Source organism: Plectrocnemia conspersa, unplaced genomic scaffold (assembly GCF_051122295.1).
Source record: "Plectrocnemia conspersa isolate PC_06_02 unplaced genomic scaffold, ASM5112229v1 ptg000005l, whole genome shotgun sequence".
NCBI lineage: Eukaryota > Metazoa > Arthropoda > Insecta > Trichoptera > Polycentropodidae > Plectrocnemia > Plectrocnemia conspersa.
This window is the reverse complement of record NW_028277169.1, coordinates 18,093,343-18,114,625: the sequence shown is the minus strand read 5'-3', so window position 1 is coordinate 18,114,625 and position 21,283 is coordinate 18,093,343. Positions and strand designations below refer to the sequence as shown.

Below are 21,283 nucleotides of genomic sequence, written 5' to 3'. Positions count from 1 at the left end.
TGTTATATTTTTAGAGAAAATATCAATGGGTAAGTGATTTCTAAGATATATTTCTTTAATTAATATTTATTTTAAAAATACATACTATTTACATTGAGTTAATTTTTTTTTATCATTCTGTGGCTCATTAATTGCAAATTTAGATAGTAAAAATTAAATAGTTTAATTTTCCGTGCAAAGTACAAATTAATTTCAAATAAAATTTTATTTATTGCTTTGCTAATTTTAACAAGTGAATTATTTTTTTTAGAGAATATATACACTTTGAGTTTTAAGAAATGTATATTGAATTATATAGCAAATGTATATTGAATTATATATATAATTTAAATATTTATATGCAATTATAAACAAACAAGTAATTGCTCCATCCTTTTTTATCCTTTTATTATTGAGCAACGGAAGATTTTTTATATTTATAATAATCCAATAATTAAATTGATGAAATAACAATACATATAGATTTGATCATAAGCGCTCACAACACGACCATAAACCGTTTAGCTTTCTAGTCCGTTCGACGTGCGGCGGCGCAGTCGTTGTTCCGCAGCCATGGCGGCCATCGAAGTCGACGCTAACCGGGTGAGCGTTTATTCTTTCGACATACCACTCCTCGTCGATTCCTCAGCACATCTCCGAATCCGGCTTTCTCAAACAATACATAAAAACGTTTCCTCTCCGCCTATTTACGGCCACCGACACTTTCTCCGCAAAGGGCGTGTACCGTCCGCCTTTCCGCTATCTTGAGTTTTGCTCTGACTAGCTACAATGGAATGTGTAACGTACGTGCTCCTGTACCTTTTAACATTAGTTCGCTCGCCTTATCCTTTTTCAGTTGAAAAATGAATCGTACCTATTCACTATTGATTAAATTCAATATTTACATATTATTATTTATAAATTTGACAGGTCGGCCATTTTTTGTGACGTCATCGATCAGATTTTATCAAAATAATTATAAACTGTTTTATTTTTTATTTTCAACTATGACTAATGTAAGGTGACACATACTTCTATATGCAGAATTTTTGTATCCATGTTGTCTTCACCCTTGTCTTTATTTCTGGAAGCTTATTTATAACGACCACATTTCATTATACCACCGTTAGTATTGCATTAAAAGTAATATAACGGAAATAAGATCAAAGTATTTTAATATAGGATCTGATATAAAGCTATTGTAGACCAGACTAAGAATATGTTCAAATAAATGTCCAAAAGTTGTTATTAAATATGGTAAAGAACATTTTCTAAAAAAAATTATTAATGGCCATTTAACACAGTATAGTGAAATGAGCTGGCTAATGCCCTTAGCCAAGATATTACATGGTCAATTTTTCAGAAAAATTGTTGAAAGCCATTATATCCTATATATAAGTATGCACTAATATGAAATAGATTTTAAACCCCTGCATTCTGTTTTTATTCTGACCTAAGAAATTACAGGTTTATTTTCTAATTCAAATCCAAACAGTATTTAGATATTTTGTTGGTTATATGTGTAGTGTTGAAAATCTTTTGATAATACAAAATTGTATGATATTTTCTCGTAATTTTCACCTAGTTGATGATAAAATATGATTTGCTGTCTCACAAATAAAGATAATCTTGCAATTTTTCTTTAGAAAAAATAAAATAGAAAAAGGCATAATATTATATTAATCATGAATTTACGAATTCTTAAACTTGTTGAGGTTAAGGAAATGAAACATTTGGTTGCTTTATTTTAATGTTTTTTTCCTTTGGTCTGTTAAAATTTGACTAAATATTGACCATTCTCTATGTAATAGTCTATGTTTGTCATAAAAGCAGGAAACGTCAAACACATTTATATTTTTTGTTATTATGTTTGTATTGTATATCGAGTATTTTTATACATAATCGTAGTATAATTTGCACTTTGCACTATTCAAGATTTTTTAAATAAATAATCAATTAGGCTATAATAAAAAATATATTTTGATTTACAAAGGTAATGTATTAATTCAGTCATACAGTTCAATTTAGGTAAAAAAAAGTGAATCATACTTTATTATAATATGTGTACACCTTATATTGTACACATCAATTCATGTCACCTAACTGTTTACATTTTGTATGGTGGCATGATTGGAATTCATAAACAGTATGGTTACACAATGTTTGTTTTACCGTACTAATGACCCACTTATATGTAAATTGTTTAACCGTTTAAAAAAAATTTCAGATCGAAAACCATCTCCGCTCTATGAAACTCTCGGGACATGTCGGTTTCGACAGTCTTCCCGATCAGCTGGTAAACAAGAGTGTACAAAATGGATTCGTGTTCAATATTCTTTGCATCGGTAATATATTGTCAATATTGTAATATATCCATAATTAGTAGTTATGCTGTTACAGTTGTATGTTAAAGTCTAGAAATCTGAAAATGTTTATAATTGACGTATATTTTTAGGTGAAACTGGATTGGGTAAATCGACTCTTATGGATTCGTTGTTCAATACCAGTTTTGAATCCACTGCAAGCCCTCATTCTTTGCCAACCGTGAAACTAAAGGCAAACACTTATGAGCTTCAAGAGAGCAACGTTCGCCTGAAGGTAAATAATTATACATTAATTACAAATACACTTTGGTGAATTTTTGTCGCTGTTTGGCAATGATACACTGATTAGCAGCTGCAGAAGATTTATTTATGTTATAATAATAGTTTTACACGATATAAAATAGTTTGTTACTGGGCGGAGGGTGTAAGGCAATGACGGCCATCAATCTCCCACTACGCTGGCAAACCAATTATTTCAGTCAACTTTAATTAGTCCTCACAGTACATATAAAACTAATGATAATATTTTTTCAGTTGACTATTTGCGATACAGTCGGATACGGCGACCAGATCAATAAAGAAGATAGCTTCAAAGCTGTCGTCGATTACATTGACGCTCAATTTGAGGCTTACTTGCAAGAAGAGTTGAAGATTAAACGATCGCTTAGCACATATCATGACAGTCGAACTCACGTTTGCCTTTATTTTATTTGCCCTACTGGTATGATTTATCTATGCTCAGATTGTTCTAAGAATGTGTTACTTGCCCATTATAATGACTTGTGACCTCTAGTCAATTTACTGTGATGTAAACAAAATGTTTTTAACCCGAGCGATACATTCTTAGATTAATAAAAATATATACATCACCTTTCTATATATACATATTAATTGCTTTATTTTTTTTATTTAGGACACGGCTTAAAGTCTATCGATCTTGTTTGCATGAAAAAGCTCGACACCAAAGTTAATATTATCCCCATAATTGCCAAAGCTGATACCATTTCCAAGACGGAACTGCAAAAGTTCAAGGTATTATTTAAATTTATTATAATTATGAATTGTTTAAAATCATGCATTATTTTTTATAGTCCAAAATTATATCGGAGTTGCAAAGCAATGGAGTGGAAATTTACCAATTTCCGACCGACGACGAAACTGTTGCCGAAACCAATACTTCGATGAATGCGCATGTTCCTTTTGCCGTTGTCGGAAGTACCGATTTTGTACGACTCGGAAATAAGATGGTTCGTTCCAGGCAATACCCTTGGGGGACTGTGCAAGTGGAGAACGAATCTCATTGCGATTTCGTTAAACTGCGCGAGATGTTGATCCGCACAAATATGGAAGATATGCGTGAAAAAACTCACGCTAAACACTACGAACTCTATCGAAAGAAGCGTCTCCAACAAATGGGATTCACTGACGTCGATTCTGAAAATAAACCGGTTAGTATTTGTGTTACTATTTATGTAATAGAATATAACGATTATATAATTTTTTTATGAATTGTTACAGGTAAGTTTCCAGCAAACGTTTGAGCAAAAGCGAACGACTCACCTTCAAGAATTGCAACAAAAAGAAGACGAAATGAGGCAAATGTTTGTGCTTCGTGTCAAAGAAAAGGAAGCTGAATTGAAGGAGGCCGAAAAAGAGGTATTTGTTTAATATATTTTTTTTATTGTTTTCTATTTAACATTTTAATTTTTACTTTTCAGCTTCATGCGAAGTTTGATAAACTAAAGAAAGATCATACAGAAGAGAAGAAGAAACTGGAAGAGGCTCGCAAGAAATTGGAAGACGATCTCATCGAGTTCAATCGCAGGAAACAACAAATAACCCAGAGCCACCACACGCTGACACTCGGTAAAAGCAAGAAGAAGTGAAAATACGCCATAGGGAGGAGCAATACTGTTAACTAACGGTTTTTGCAACTTCACATTTGAGGACTCATTATGGCGAATATTATTTGCAGGCGTCTGATTTCAAAACAGCCAAATTTTAATCGCAGTTTAAATGTGTTAAAGAGTGATGAAAATTTTACTAGATGAACACCGTTACAAACATTAATAAAATCGTGATTGATGTTGTTTAATAGACTTTTGCATTGTTTCCATTTGAATGTTTTTTGATAATTAGATGCGTAATTTTGTCTTATAGCCTTTTTTTGATATCGCTGATTGTAATACATTGTTTACCGAATAGATCTAGATTTAATGTTTAGATATGTTTTATCGTCACAATTTTATGATACTTACCTTAGTAAAATATATTCGATTTTTTCCCTTTTTATCACCAAATGCCAATTCATCAATCATTGATTCCTATTTATATGTATGAGTAGAATTTATCAATCATCTCTCTACTTCATGAAGTTAATACACCGTGTCACTTTGACGCTACATTCCAACGCATGACCATTAATAAATTATATGTACAATTATAATGAATTTTCAAATGTGAAGATGTACATCATTTTGCATCATTGTGTAATTTTTATGATATATTGTTTCATAATTTTCATTAAATTAATTATTTTAAGCTTATTGTTACTAAGCCAACTCTCATTTATTTATATATAATTATAAAATGTATTGCATTGCATTTATATTACTATCTAAGGATTTCCATTTAAAATAAAATTATATAAAAACAGTATAATTATACATTCACGTTGCATATTCCATATACCAAAAATTATAGCATGTTTATGTTCATATCAATTTATTCAAATTGCTATTGGTCATTTACAACTAATAGATTTTCCTTATAAGAAGTTAGGAGAGTAATTAAATATGTGTATTAGCGAAAATGACAATTTCTCTAAAAATATGTGTGAAAATATAAATATTAGAAAAATCTAATATGTTTTCCATTCTATAAAAAATATTTTATTGATATTTATTATTTTGATCTATATATGTTTTGCGTGTTTAATTTTTAAGTGAAAAATATTATGTGAAGTATTTTATTTATGCATTGTATATTATATTGTGATCAAATTTATTTTAATAAATATGTTCATTAATAAAAATTACTTGGTTTATCTTGCATTACATTCATCCTTCAATGTCATGATTCACAAAATTATTTTGTAATTTTATGAAGCATACTTATTTCTATAGCTCAATTACTTCTTTGAATAGTATAGCTAGCAAAGAAATACGAATAAAAGTGAAGCTATAGACGGTCTTCGGCTGCGTGGGTAGACCATTCTATAAATTGTCAGTACTTTGTCTCGAGTGTGTGTTCTGGAGGTGAACCTTATGTCAATGGTCAAAGAAATCATTAAAGCGAAGTAGTGGTCTAAGCTTCGAGGCGTAGTGAAGTCGAGTGTGTCGGGTCTGTTTTTGGTACCATGTTAAATACATATATGGTCGTGCCCGCTTGTTGTATCCACACCACGTAAGTTGGTAGGGATCAGTTTTTTGTAAATACAATTAGTAAAATCATTTAATCCAGCGTTCGTAATATATTTTTTGGTGTGAAGATTATAAATAATAGCTGGGAGATGGGCAATAAATTTTGTGCAAAAAGCTATAAAAGAGAATATTTTCGTCACCCGTTTTAATAGTAAATAGAAAAGATGTATTATTTTAACCCAAACTAAATACAAATTTTGGATACTAAAGAACGAGTTACATGATATTTTAAAATTTATTCAAAAATTAAAGTGTCGGTTTTTGAATAAAGCACAGAATGTTTTAGGACGAAATTCACAAAATATTTTGTAAATATTAGGTATATTGTAATGCATTTGTATTTGACAGATACACAAAATTATTGTTTATAAAAAAAATTGCCTACTTGTGAACTATATGCTTTTTAGTTGTTTATATCAGCGCTGTTCGATTAGCGGCTCGCGAAAAAAATCAGCTTTTTACATTAAGTATTTCTTAGGGTTTTGAATATATTCTTTTATTATTAATAGTAACGTATTATTTTCTACTTTATTTGTTTTAGAGAAACAAATTAACCTTTAAGGTGACAAGAACTGCTTTTTTAATTACGTCAGTGCTGGTCCACATGATTGTGATAAATAATTAAAGTTTAGCTCCATTCCAAAGTAATATATAAATTTATTGTATATTCAAATACCATAATGAATCTGAATGGAAAAAAAATATATAAATATCTATATATATGTACTACAGACAGTGGCGTAGCTATGGGGGGGCGGAGGGGGCGGGCCGCCCCGGGCGGCACTTGCTTGGGGGCGACATATTCGCGATGGAATCGTCTAGTGTGGTTCTTAACCATGAATAAACCAAAATTTACGTAAATCTACGAATAGCAAGAGCTTAACAATAATCGATTTATTATTTTAAGAAATGCTGATTTTATGACCCTGCAAAAAATGTATGGGGGGGGCGGCAATTTTAAGGATTGCCCCGGGCGGCACATACCCTAGCTACGCCGCTGACTACAGACATTCATTCCATATACACATATCTTTTATTTACTCGGTTAAGAAAATCGTTTTTTTAAATACTCAAAATCAGATTTGTATCTACACGTGTAGTGCAGCAATGTACAAACGCATGGGCTAATTAGTTAGCTTATGCCCACTTCTTGCTCTTGACTTATATCTGGAACCTCTCCCCCTGCCCATGCAGTGTGTCCTGAGTTGCATTCTCCCAAATTATCTTATCCAATGTCCGTCTCCAATTGATTAGTGATGCCGGAGACCGCGTAAATCAAGGGATGGGTGTATTGCCATTTTAAACATTTATAGTGTATCGGCAAACCAGCAAAATATTTTAATAAAAAAAATCTGGATTTTTAAAAATTTGGTATAATATTTAATTTAAGAGGTCTTCATTTAAAATAAATCTGTAAAATTTAAAATGGTATTAAATATTAATGAATTTTATTTATAAATAAAAAAATATTTATAATTAAAAATAAATAAATAATTAAATACTATTTTATAAATCTGTATCTATTATTACTATTATATAATTATTGTTATTATTTATCTCTATAAAAAACTATAGACAATATATGATTTTGTGTACTGGCAGCACAGTTGACAGAACGGCTCTACGTTTGTGATTGTTGTTTGGTTTTTCACATTCTAGGCGTTTTATTCTCGTTTTAAGATGTCGTACATGTTAGGACATTTACACAATGGATGGCAGGTGGATCAAGCCATATTATCAGAAGAAGATAGAGTTGTGGTATTGTTTTTATTATTATAACCTAAAAATATATGCATCATTTTGACAGCGATCTTTCACTTTTCTCTTTTTCAGGTTATTAGATTTGGGCACGATTGGGATCCAACGTGTATGAAAATGGACGAAGTTCTATATAGCATTGCCGAAAAAGTTAAAAACTTTGCTGTAATTTATTTAGTTGATATCACTGAAGTACCGGATTTCAATAAAATGTATGTAACAAAATTTTATTTTTTATTATTTGTAATTATTAATAATCAACGTATATATTTCAGGTACGAACTTTACGATCCATGCACAGTCATGTTCTTTTTCCGCAATAAACATATAATGATTGATTTGGGCACTGGTAATAACAACAAAATAAACTGGACACTGGAAGATAAACAAGAAATGATTGACATAATAGAGACTGTATACAGAGGCGCTAGAAAAGGCAGAGGTCTGGTGGTTTCGCCGAAGGATTATTCTACTAAATATAGATATTGACGGGCTAATTATTTAACGGATTTGATTAAAAAAATGTTCTTGGAAGTTTCTCTAATCTGGTATTTAAATTATATGAAATATTTCCAACAGTAATGTATTGAGCGTTTTAGTTCATATGATGATTTTATTAAAAAAAATAGTAAAAATTAAATTTCAATATAGATTTTAGGTAATTTTTCATATTTTAAATAAATTGTAATAGTCATTGTTATTTGTAAAGCAGTACATAAACCAGTGTCAGTCTAAACAAACATTTATTTATGTAATTTAATTATACATCTTGATTATGATCGAGTATTATCTAATCTGATAAAATAAATTATATCTTTGAATATGTTTTTTATTTGTGCTGTACTCTTATACTAAGTGTTTCTTAAATGTTGTGTATTACAGTATGAGTTCTATATAAAAATGAATTTATTTTAGTTCAAAGGCATTTTGGGGCCAAACGAATAATTTACACAGGGGCGCCCCTGAAGTTGGTCGAGTATATTGTAACCAACTTGGAGCTCAATTTACTCAGTACATAGGCCTACCATACGTCACGATTTCACAAAATTTCCGAGCTGACTTTTTTAGCTGTCCCGGTTTAGAGCTTTATAAATATGGTAACCCTGTGTGTACGCCGTGTATATTATAATAAAGGAAAGGATAGTGACAGACAGTTCATATAACCTCACAAAAATAATTACAGCAAACGTTGTTTTGCTACATAAATACCTTATAAAATTAAAACAATGCGAGTAAGCGTTAATCAGTATAATCTATAAATAACTGCAACGAACCTATTGAAAAATGTTATTTATAATTATAAATAAATATATTTATTAAATAAATTGAGCCCCGATAACAAACGCGTATAGAAAAATTAAGATATTAATTACTATATTTGAACCAAATTTAAGTACTATCACAGCGCCACGCTCAAATTAAAAATATAAATCAAAATTTTAATATTGAAAATTAAATGTAACAACAGTGCAATAATATTCTTTACATCCCAGGCCGTTATGGCTGCTAACAGCGTATTCCGTCCACTTTGTGATAAATTAATCCAAAGCGCAACACAACGATGTTAATAGTATTCGAAACAGCTAATATTGGAAAGTGTTGTTTGTATTTAAAAAAGTCTCAATAGGTTTTTTATTTTTTTTTTAATCTCCAGATTTTACCAATTTTTTCATTTATTCTCATCAAAAAATCCGTTTTTTTCCGCCGGCACATCTCTAGCTATTACCCTAGCTCCCGCACCGCACAGCATCAAAAAGGCCAGTACCTCTTCATTTAGAATGCCATAAAAATCTAGAACTATAAATATGACGACATACAAATTTTATTAGCAGGTTTTTTCACGATGTATATAGTGGGTATATGGTCAATTTTTAATCTTTTATTGTGTAATAGGTTAGATGCGATAGTAGCGCTCCGGTGGTGTTTTTCGTAACTAGACCAAATGTCATTTGATTATATAAAAATAAATCAATCAAACAGTAATGTTTATCTACATTTAGAATGCCAAAAACGACTAGAACCATAAATATGACGACAAAAAAATTGTATTAACCCTTTAATAATTACTGAGTCACCTGTTATTTCTCTTTCTAAAAATAAATATAAAATACTTAGTTTACTGATAAATAGTACAAATACAATAATCTTTACGAATTAAAACATAAAAATTTGTAAATAATTGCTTACATATTTCTAAAATAGTAATCAACACGTGACTAACGGGCTAGTCATTGGACAGAATAGATACAAACGAGCGCTAGCGAGAGAGCGTTGGTTTGGACCCTCTAATAAACGTGTCATTTCGCTACTGTCTAAATTTTCATTTAGTTTAGTTAAAATAAACACTACGGGAACGCTACTATTTTTTTCGCTTAATGCGTGCATTCTGTAGGTAATTTGCCTAATTTCTGAATGAAGCAACAGACTTACACTTTACATGAATTTAGAAAAAAATGTCCATTTTACGCAATAAACGATCTCACCGATTCCGTATAATTGATAGTATATGTATGTGCTTTTTTATATTTCTGCGTTTTTTGTATTAAACAGAAGTATTTTTATTAATTTTAATAAGTTTTTGGGCTAGTATTTTTTGATAATTTTTATATATTTAATAAATTAATGGGGGTGTAAACAAACAAAAAAGTCTGAGCTCCACCTCTTTTGCTCTTACCAGAGTCCTGCATTACAGTCCGACACATCTGATTACTTTATGTTTGGCTACCACCGATGTAAATTCATGTTGGTGAAAGTATGGTGTACCCCTCGTGGTCAGTATGTGTTAATATAATATATTTTATTTTTAAATATTATAGATATGGTCATAATATGTAAGCTTTTAGTTGAATCTATAACTTATTGAAGTATAGAACCATTTTCTATTCTGTTTCGAATAGGCGTCGCCAGAGGGATTGACATTATATTCACGCACTAACATTTACACGCAAATGCTCAAGTTCAGTCTGCTAGAGTCCATTGCGGTGTGTGTCGTTCCGTCTGCGCTTTTTGCAGTGATATTATTACATTTTCTGTGCTATCACTATTCATGTGGATAATACAGTTCAGTGCACGAGTTGCCATTTTACCGAAAAAATAAAAAAGCCTATCTCACACACAGTACAGTGAGTGCGTCTTTCGTCGGATTGTGAACGAATAACTTTGTTTTTCGCTGCTTTTTTTCCCACTCGCCCAACCCGAAATAGCCGTACATTGGCTTCGGATAAACACGTCCCGAAGACCGACGCATATTTTCGTTTCATTCTTCGTGACCGCGATGATGGGAAAATAAAAACGGACAGGAGGGATACTAACAAGCAGCTGGACTGCAACACTGTCTTTCCAGTTATTTATGCCGCTGTGAGAACTTTTGCGCACATACAACGTGAGTTGCATTAACTATATTAAAAACATATTTTGAGGTCAACGCGAAAAAGAGGGAGGTGGAGGGATAAAAAAGTTTGAAGAGCGAAAAGTAGAGCGACTCAATATTGACGTATTACACAAATGCCATAATAATTTGTCACGCAAGCTCAATTTAAATAAGGGCATATTTAGATTCACACAAAATATTACATAATGTATTATATTATATATACGTAACTATTTTTTCAGCTGGCGATTTTTGTCTACAACATTTTTGTATTAAAAACGACACAAACCCTATTATTTACGACAATCCACACAATGCAAAATTCGAAGAAAGCGGCCGAAATAAATCACCCGCTCTCCATTACGGAATATTTCCATGATTCACGATTTTCTCTAGAAGTTTATAAATGTACATAAAAATAGAAGTAAATCCATGAATTCGCCTCGGCCATGTTTCAGATGTTCAATTTATCAAATGACTGAACGTTTCGTCACGGTTGACGTCAGACCTTAATGTGTTAACGTGATCTTCCTTTTCTTTCTTCGCTTTTCTTAAAATCGTTCGCGTGTCTTCCATTTAAAGTATCCGTAATAAGGTAAAACCTGTATTAGATATTTATGTTAATAAAATTAATTAATCGAGTTAGCCCAAAGTAATGGACACTCAACTGTTACAGTATTTCCACGGTATAGTAATTGTTTAATTTATTTCCGAGTGTATGTATAAGACGTGATAATCAATATGAGCCAGACTACGCCACTGTTTCTCAAAGCTGAAATTGGCGCTTATGCCAGATACATATCGATGTAAAGGCAATAGGACAATTTTTTATATTTGTTATTTTTATATCAGAAAATTAATTCGATTAGGGGAAAATAAAATACAGAAATATATAATTTATTCGTTCAGAATCTAAAATACAATCGCAACAATAATTGCTTTTAGACACGCATATGTTAAGCTTAACTAATAATTAAGAGCAGTTTAAAAGTTGAATACAACAAGAAAAGTTATTGAACTGAAAATACTTATTTTTTCTGTATTTTATTTACTGAAAAATCTGCATATCTGCCAGATTTCTAAACAAGTAAAGAAAATTCAAACTGACATTTATTTTACTACATGTAAAACTAATGGAAATTGAGTTAATATTTATGTGTATTGGTGTAAAACACAAATATTAGTAAGATTTTCACAAATATTAGTAAAACACAATTATTAGTAGATAAAATTAAAATAAATTAGAATATAAAAGCTTACAGAGAGTAGCATTATCTGGGCTGAAATAATCGTCGCTCTCGATCGAGTTAAGAGCTCCTAGGCTATAGTTAACATTGCTAATAACTGCCATAAAAACGGACTAAAAGGAATGTTAAAAAGCAATTCTGGTAGAACTCAGAGTAATAAACAACTTTGCTAAACAAAGTTTGCAATAGTTCGTAAATTGCGAATTTTATCGATCGGGCTAGGAGATTTTAGGTTAGAGTTAACGTTGCAATTAACAATTAGCATTATATTCTAACCTTAAAATTTTATTTTAAGGTTAGAATATAATGCTAATTGCTCGAATAATGCTCTATTTTATAAAATCATACAATATTTAATTTGCTATAATATAGATCTAATTTCGATATCAATATAAATATTTTATTTATTTTTTTGTCTACATTTATAAGAATAATATTTATAATATCATCCTTGACTCTTTAATGCATTATATACTGGTCTGGGTGTTATTAGACTATTACTCTAGATATATTTTCATTAAACACAAAAGTAAGCAAATGTGAGTGGGTCTGATATTGATTCTAAACGTCACACATAATATATTTCCTTTTACACGTACATACATACATATATATGTATATATGTATGTATGTATGTATATATGTATGTATGTATGAATATATATATATATATATATATATATATATATATATATATATATATATATATATATATATACATATATATATATATTAGTTGGATGAACGGTATGAATGGACGGTTTACTTTTTTTGTATAAAATCGTTTCGTCTTCGATGTTCTCAATAATATTGGATATTCACAACTGATCAAATCTAGTGATTATTCAAATTCTGGAGCATTATACTCTTGAATTATGCATAAACACCTGTTGAAGCTCGCCGACGAGCGTTGATTAAAGTACGTCTACGACTATAGTCACGCACGAATATTCTTCGTTAACCAAAGCAGAAGCTTTAACGACTGCTAGTACTTGTCGTGGAAATGTAATAATACATAGCACACACACACACACAATTTACAGGCGATATATTAAATTGAGCCAAATAATGAAATTCCTATCTACAGTTCTTTCTTTATTTATATTTACTTCGCTTAACTTAGGATCTACAATATAATTAAATACACAATTGCATGTTGGTTTTTAATCGGATACCGCATAGTTATATATAATGTTTTTTTTAGTTACTGTTATACTTTATGGAAAATTTGATACTAATACTTCTTATATTTGGCACGTTATTTGTAAAACTTTTTTTTATGTATATTTATATATTCATTCAATTTCTAATAGGTATGTCTCAATTAAATGCTGTGTTCCACTCTAAAAATTGTATTCTCATATTCACATATGTATTCTCATCCCTTGATTTTGCGGTATGTACGTTCCGGAAAATATCGCGTAAATCGAGGCATATAACGAATTTTGTAATAAAACGATCGAATAGTATTTGCGTGTTCTTTTTAACGTTTTTTTAAATTATAAAATAACCGAGCTTAATCTTTAGCGACACATGTAGACTCTAAAAAGTATGACATATGACACTGCATGGACAGTGGGAGATGTTCCAGATGTAGGTCATGTGCAATAAGTGGAAGTATACCATTAACCCATGCGTTTGTACATCGCCACGCTCCACATGTGGAACTAAATATGTTTTATGTATTTAAAAAAAATGTTTTTTTAATTGCGTGAAAGGAGTATCGCGTAAATCGTGTTTATGGAATAAGTGTATGTAGTACATATAATATAGATATTATTTATATTATATATAAATTATGTTATTATACCATTCAGATTCATTGTGTTATCTTGTCATAAAAATATATCATTTAAATAAATCATTACCCATATATAATTTATTTTCAACTAAAACAAATACTGTGTGTACACACCCTACAACGTGTACATAAATGCTTTTATTCAAGGTCAAACTATTATATTATTTCGAGCGTAATCGCGTGCCTATTTAGGAATTATCAGTGCTATGTTTATTTTGTATTTACGGAACGGTTGTGTAATTATGTCATCTATATAAGGCACAATAGGCAATCTACTACTTAGGTACGAATCTTGCTAATGTAATCACTTTTATATAATATAATGAAGTTATTTTAAATGTATGCCGAGTAGATTGGCTAATCTGTAAGGGTAATCGTATTCAATTAATGCCTGCATTAAAATAAGAGTTTATGACTCTATCATTTTAATTACTTATAGCTAGTTAGGTGTTTAAAAATATGTTTTTAATTATTTTAATAATTTATTAAACTGATATAGCTATTTTTTGCACTAAACAAATTGTAACTAAACATCTATATAATAATACGTAATATAAACATAAATAGCAAATGAAAAAAATCTTAATATTTAAATTTATTTCTTAATGCACGATGTGTTTCTTTATTCCGTTTAGAAAACCCGCTACATTTTTATTTTTGTGGATTGTCCTAGGAATAATATATAATTTTACACCTCCGTACATTAATCCCCTGGCCGTACTCATTTTCTTTTACCTAACTATCCTTAAATTGTGTCTAATTTTAGTATTAAATGTATGTACATATTTATTTACTATTAAATACATATAAAAATATACTAGTAACATATTATATTATATATAAATACTGAAACATTCATATTCAATATTTTTTGAACAATTAACCATTCCAATCTATCACTTATACTTTTAAAACTAGTAAATCTATTTTTATTTGTAATTTTTTTTTTTTTTTTGGTGTGCACATTTTGTTATCAAGGGAAAAATAATATGTATTTAAAAATATTTACTAGTATCGCATCAATAACCATATGTGTTACTATCAAGGGTCGAAAAATATGGCCCAAAGGGTCATTGATAATATTCGTTAGATTACAAAAAATGAATTTTATATTACTAATATTTAGAATACTTTCAATCTTTTAATCAATATTATCATATTTAAATATATCACTACAGTATTTTGCGATTGAGATCTTGTAATAAACGTGAGTTATCTAACGGAGAAAAAATATTTTTATTATAAATGACTTTCACGGCGTTGGTTACTTCAGTGGTATATTTTTAAATGATTATTGTTAAACACGACCTGAATTTAGCAAACGTAAAATATCTACCACGTGGCCACAAACATATCTAAAACACTCTCAAAATATTTATATTTAAAAATGTTATTTCTAAACGCCACTTTGTTCGAGTCTGTCTTCATGTCTTCAGGAATAGAATGAACCGACAAAGCGGTGTTGAGAACTGTATATATCTCTATATAGAAGATGGAATACGGCTGAATTCCAGAAGAGACCAGCTTTATTAGGTTAAAAAATCCAACGAGTATTTTAACCATCGCTCAATGTCACTTTACTCCAATAAATTTTATTATTTATAATTTAATTGATTCATTTGTTTTTTAAATAATAGTTAATAATTTGTATCATAGCAACAGACGCACTAGATAAACACGTCTTGTTTTATTGAATCGTATCCACCTGTAATTATTTTTATCATTTGCACTAAATAGACGATGCGAAACTGGAGTAGACATTCGAAAGGTTTGTTATTCTGCTTTCGCCGTGAGCTACGATAATCTCCTTTTCTTAAAAAGATTTCCCAGAAGGTTTATTGTGCAGGACGGATCACGAATCGGAAATCTACACTCGAATAATGAAGATCGTGTTTTTGCTACTCATACTACTAATGTATTACATATCATATAAAAAACGCTGATGTAGTTATCGTATACGTGTGAAATTCAATATCTAGATAGGGTTACAGTTAATAACTTGCTCGATCTTACTCCTATGGGTACAATTTTTTGATGTGTCATTTTACCCTCATCCGCGATATCTCTTTGAATTTGGAATAGTACTGAATATTATATTTTTTTATTATTATTATTTAAATGGAACACGATTAAAATCGAGTATTACATTTTTCTATGGACACGAAATAAATATTAAATAATTCAATTAAAAATTATTATGCAGTGAATGTACATACATATAATGTATATACTACAGTAAAGTTAAATTTTCACTGGTATAAGTATAATTTCACTAATCCGGTCAGATAAAATGTATCACAAAATTAATATACATATTTACTTAAAATTATCAAACAATATTATTGAAGAACATAATCAGAGTTGCAAAGTTGTGTATTAGATTAAATTCTATAAAAAGTTTAAAAAAAGTGTTTATCTCAATTCATTATTTCGGAAGTTATTTGAGACGTTCACTTCTGCCTAGGAGGTTTTAACTGGATCGATAAAATTTGCAATTTGTATAAAATGGCAAATGTTTAAATGCAAAGTTGTGTATTAGATTGAGTTCTATAAAAAGTTGATAAAAAGTGTTTATCTCAATTCATTACTTCGGAAGTTATTTGAGACGTTAACTTCTGCCTAGGAGTTTTTAACTGGGTCGATAAAATTTGCAATTTGTATAAAATGGCAAATGTTTTAATGCAAAGTTGTGTATTAGATTGAGTTCTATAAAATGTTTCAATAAAGTGTTTATCTCAATTCATTATTTCGGAAGTTATTTGAGACGTTAACTTCTGCCTAGGAGTTTTTAACTGGGTCGATAAAATTTGCAATTTGTATAAAATAAAAAATGTTTTAATGCAAAGTTGTGTATTAGATTGAGTTCTATAAAAAGTTTAAAGAAAGTGTTTATCTCAATTCATTATTTCGGAAGTTATTTGAGACGTTAACTTCTGCCTAGGAGTTTTTAACTAGGTCGATAAAATTTGCAATTTGTATAAAATGGCAAATGTTTGAATGCAAAGTTGTGTATTAGATTGAGTTCTATAAAAAGTTTAAAAATAGTGTTTAGCTCAATTCATTATTTCGGAAGTTATTTGAGACGTTAACATCTGCCTAGGAGTTTTTAACTGGGTCGATAAAATTTGCAATTTGTATATAATGGCAAATGTTTTATTGCAAAGTTGTGTAATAGATTGAGTTCTATAAAAAGTTTTAATAAAGAGTTTATCTCATTTCATTATTTCGGAAGTTATTTGAGACGTTAACTTCTGCCTAGAAGTTTTTAACTGGGTCGATAAAATTTGCAATTTGTACAATATTGCGAATGTTTTAATGCAAAAATGTGTATTAGATTGGGTTCAATAAAAAGTTTAACAAGAGTGTTTAGCTCAATTCATTATTTCGGAAGTTATTTGAGACGTTAACTTCTGCCTAGGAGTTTTTAACTGGGTCGATAAAATTTGCAATTTGTATAAAATGGCAAATGTTTGAATGCAAAGTTGTGTATTAGATTGAGTTCTATAAAAAGTTGATAAAAAGTGTTTATCTCAATTCATTATTTCGGAAGTTATTTAAAACGTTAACTTCTGCCTAGGAGTTTTTAACTGGGTCGATAAAATTTGCAATTTGTATAAAATGTCAAATGTTTTATTGCAAAGTTGTGTATTAGATTGAGTTCTATAAAATGTTTCAATAAAGTGTTTATCTCAATTCATTATTTCGGAAGTTATTTGAGACGTTAACTTCTGCCTAGGAGTTTTTAACTGGGTCGATAAAATTTGCAATTTGTATAAAATAAAAAATGTTTTAATGCAAAGTTGTGTATTAGATTGAGTTCTATAAAAAGTTTAAAGAAAGTGTTTATCTCAATTCATTATTTCGGAAGTTATTTGAGACGTTAACTTCTGCCTAGGAGTTTTTAACTAGGTCGATAAAATTTGCAATTTGTATAAAATGGCAAATGTTTGAATGCAAAGTTGTGTATTAGATTGAGTTCTATAAAAAGTTTAAAAATAGTGTTTAGCTCAATTCATTATTTCGGAAGTTATTTGAGACGTTAACTTCTGCCTAGAAGTTTTTAACTGGGTCGATAAAATTTGCAATTTGTACAATATTGCGAATGTTTTAATGCAAAAATGTGTATTAGATTGGGTTCAATAAAAATTTTAACAAGAGTGTTTAGCTCAATTCATTATTTCGGAAGTTATTTGAGACGTTAACTTCTGCCTAGGAGTTTTTAACTGGGTCGATAAAATTTGCAATTTGTATAAAATGGCAAATGTTTGAATGCAAAGTTGTGTATTAGATTGAGTTCTATAAAAAGTTGATAAAAAGTGTTTATCTCAATTCATTATTTCGGAAGTTATTTAAAACGTTAACTTCTGCCTAGGAGTTTTTAACTGGGTCGATAAAATTTGCAATTTGTATAAAATGGCAAATGTTTTAATGCAAAGTTGTGTATTAGATTTAGTTCCATAAAAAGTTTAAATGAAGTGTTTGGCTTAATTCATTATTTCGGAAGTTATTTGAGACGTTAACTTCTGCCTAGAAGTTTTTAACTGGGTCGATAAAATTTGCAATTTGTACAATATTGCGAATGTTTTTTTGCAAAGTTGTGTATTAGATTGACTTCTATAAAAAGTTTAAAAAAAGTGTTGAGCTCAATTCATTATTTCGGAAGTTATTTGAGACGTTAACTTCTGCCTAGGAGTTTTTAACTAGATCGATAAAATTTGCAATTTGTATGAAATGGCAAATGTTTTAATGCAAAGTTGTCTATTAGATTGAGTTCTATAAAAAGTTTAAAAAAAGTGTTTAGCTCAATTCATTATTTCGGAAGTTATTTATGACGTTAACATCTGACTAGGAGTTTTTAACTGGGTCGATAAAATTTGCAATTTGTATATAATGGCAAATGTTTTATTGCAAAGTTGTGTATTAGATTGAGTTCTATAAAAAGTTTAAAGAAAGAGTTTATCTCATTTCATTATTTCGGAAGTTATTTGAGACGTTAACTTCTGCCTAGAAGTTTTTAACTGGGTCGATAAAATTTGCAATTTGTACAATATTGCGAATGTTTTAATGCAAAAATGTGTAATAGATTGAGTTCAATAAAAAGTTTTAAAAGAGTGTTTAGCTCAATTCATTATTTCGGAAGTTATTTGAGACGTTAACTTCTGCCTAGGAGTTTTTAACTGGGTCGATAAAATTTGAAATTTGTATAAAATGGCAAATGTTTTATTGCAAAGTTGTGTATTAGATTGAGTTCTATAAAAAGTTTAACGAAAGTGTTTATCTCAATTCATTATTTCGGAAGTTATTTGAGACGATAACTTCTGCCTAGGTGTTTTTAACTGGGTCGATAAAATTTGCAATTTGTATAAAATGGCAAATGTTTTAATGCAAAGTTGTGTCTTAGATTAAGTTTTATAAAAAGTTTTAGGAAAGGGTTTATCTCAATTTATTATTTCGGAAGTTATTTGAGACGTTAACATCTGCCTAGGAGTTTTTAACTAGGTCGATAAAATTTGCAATTTGTATAAAATGGCAAATGTTTTAATGCAAAGTTGTCTATTAGAGTGAGTTCTATAAAAAGTTCAAGGCAAGTGTTTATCTTATTTCATTATTTCGGAAGTTATTTGAGACGTTAACTTCTGTCTAGGAGTTTTTAACTGGGTCGATAAAATTTGCAATTTGTATAAAATAAAAAATGTTTTAATGCAAAGTTGTGTATTCAATTGAGTTCTATTAAAAGTTTAAATAAAGTTTTTATCTGAATTCATTATTTCGGAAGTTATTTGAGACGTTAACATCTGCCTAGGAGTTTTTAACTGGGTCGATAAAATTTGCAATTTGTATATAATGGCAAATGTTTTATTGCAAAGTTGTGTATTAGATTGAGTTCTATAAAAAGTTTTAAAAGAGTGTTAAGCTCAATTCATTATTTCGGAAGTTATTTGAGACGTTAACTTCTGCCTAGGAGTTTTTAACTGGGTCGATAAAATTTGCAATGTGTATAAAATGGCAAATGTTTTAATGCAAAGTTGTGTATTAGATTGAGTTCTATAAAAAGTTAGAAGAAAGTGTTTATCTCAATTAATTATTTCGGAAGTTATTTGAGACGATAACTTCTGCCTAGGTGTTTTTAACTGGGTCGATAAAATTTGCAATTTGTATAAAATGGCATATGTTTTAATGCAAAGTTGTGTCTTAGATTAAGTTTTATAAAAAGTTTTAGAAAAGGGTTTATCTCAATTTATTATTTCGGAAGTTATTTGAGACGTTAACATCTGCCTAGGGGTTTTTAACTAGGTCGATAAAATTTGCAATTTGTATAAAATGGCAAATGTTTTAATGCAAAGTTGTCTATTAGAGTGAGTTCTATAAAAAGTTCAAAGCAAGTGTTTATCTTATTTCATTATTTCGGAAGTTATTTGAGACGTTAACTTCTGTCTAGGAGTTTTTAACTGGGTCGATAAAATTTGCAATTTGTATAAAATAAAAAATGTTTTAATGCAAAGTTGTGTATTAAATTGAGTTCTATTAAAAGTTTAAATAAAGTTTTTATCTGAATTCATTATTTCGGAAGTTATTTGAGACGTTAACATCTGCCTAGGAGTTTTTAACTGGGTTGATAAAATTTGCAATTTGTATATAATGGCAAATGTTTTATTGCAAAGTTGTGTATTAGATTGAGTTCTATAAAAAGTTTTAAAAGAGTGTTAAGCTCAATTCATTATTTCGGAAGTTATTTGGGACGTTAACTTCTGCCTAGGAGTTTTTAACTGGGTCGATAAAATTTGCAATGTGTATAAAATGGCAAATGTTTTAATGCAAAGTTGTGTATTAGATTGAGTTCTATAAAAAGTTAGAAGAAAGTGTTTATCTCAATTAATTATTTCGGAAGTTATTTGAGACGTTAACTTCTGCCTAGGAGTTTTTAACTAGGTCGATAAAATTTTCAATTTGTATAAAATGGCAAATGTTTTAATGGAAAGTTGTGTATTAGACTGAGTTCTATAAAAAGTTATAAGAAAGTGTTTATCTCAATTCATTATTTCGGAAGTTATTTGAGACGTTAACTTCTGCCTAGGAGATTTTAACTGGATCGATAAAATTTGCAATTTGTATAAAATAAAAAATGTTTTAATGCAAAGTTGTCTATTAGATTGAGTTCTATAAAAAGTTTGAAAAAAGTGTTTAGCTCAATTCATTATTTCGGAAGTTATTTGAGACGTTAACATCTGCCTAGGAGTTTTTAACTGGGTCGATAAAATTTGCAATTTGTATATAATGGCAAATGTTTTATTGCAAAGTTGTGTATTAGATTGAGTTCTATAAAAAGTTTAAAGAAAGAGTTTATCTCATTTCATTATTTCGGAAGTTATTTGAGACGTTAA

The 21,283-nt window shown here is 29.5% G+C and overlaps 3 protein-coding genes across 3 annotated transcripts in view; all 3 read left to right on the top strand.

Moving 5' to 3' along the window:
• Positions 1-479: 479 nt before the first annotated feature.
• Positions 480-5,337, top strand: Septin2 (septin 2). The gene is made up of 8 exons (XM_088185813.1): positions 480-582; positions 2,207-2,324; positions 2,435-2,577; positions 2,838-3,024; positions 3,217-3,335; positions 3,395-3,751; positions 3,822-3,959; positions 4,022-5,337. Exons 1-8 carry the CDS (start codon positions 553-555, stop codon positions 4,187-4,189), a joined length of 1,260 nt encoding a protein of 419 aa, XP_088041939.1. The 5' UTR covers positions 480-552; the 3' UTR covers positions 4,190-5,337.
• A 1,990-nt stretch (positions 5,338-7,327) lies between these two features.
• Positions 7,328-8,304, top strand: Dim1 (thioredoxin-like protein Dim1). The gene is made up of 3 exons (XM_088185520.1): positions 7,328-7,483; positions 7,559-7,695; positions 7,759-8,304. The coding sequence occupies exons 1-3, from the start codon at positions 7,406-7,408 to the stop codon at positions 7,970-7,972; spliced, it is 429 nt and encodes a 142-aa protein (XP_088041646.1). The 5' UTR covers positions 7,328-7,405; the 3' UTR covers positions 7,973-8,304.
• A 2,133-nt stretch (positions 8,305-10,437) lies between these two features.
• LOC148235004 (uncharacterized) overlaps positions 10,438-21,283 on the top strand; it is a 29,622-nt gene continuing 18,776 nt past the window's right edge. Inside the window, exon 1 of the mRNA XM_088186145.1 lies at positions 10,438-10,865. The gene's annotated coding sequence lies outside the window, so the exon portion shown is untranslated. The remainder of the gene's footprint in view (positions 10,866-21,283) is intronic.

What these genes read in the sequence shown, in the direction of transcription:
- Septin2 (XM_088185813.1), top strand. Translation starts at nt 553, where the DNA reads ATGGCGGCCATCGAAGTCGACGCTAACCGG. An exon ending in GTTCAATATTCTTTGCATCG is followed by an intron (nt 2,325 to 2,434) that starts GTAATATATTGT and finishes GTATATTTTTAG; the next exon opens with GTGAAACTGGATTGGGTAAA. An exon ending in TTATTTTATTTGCCCTACTG is followed by an intron (nt 3,025 to 3,216) that starts GTATGATTTATC and finishes TTTTTTATTTAG; the next exon opens with GACACGGCTTAAAGTCTATC.
- Dim1 (XM_088185520.1), top strand. Translation starts at nt 7,406, where the DNA reads ATGTCGTACATGTTAGGACATTTACACAATGGATGGCAGGTGGATCAA. An exon ending in CAGAAGAAGATAGAGTTGTG is followed by an intron (nt 7,484 to 7,558) that starts GTATTGTTTTTA and finishes TCTCTTTTTCAG; the next exon opens with GTTATTAGATTTGGGCACGA. An exon ending in GTACCGGATTTCAATAAAAT is followed by an intron (nt 7,696 to 7,758) that starts GTATGTAACAAA and finishes TATATATTTCAG; the next exon opens with GTACGAACTTTACGATCCAT.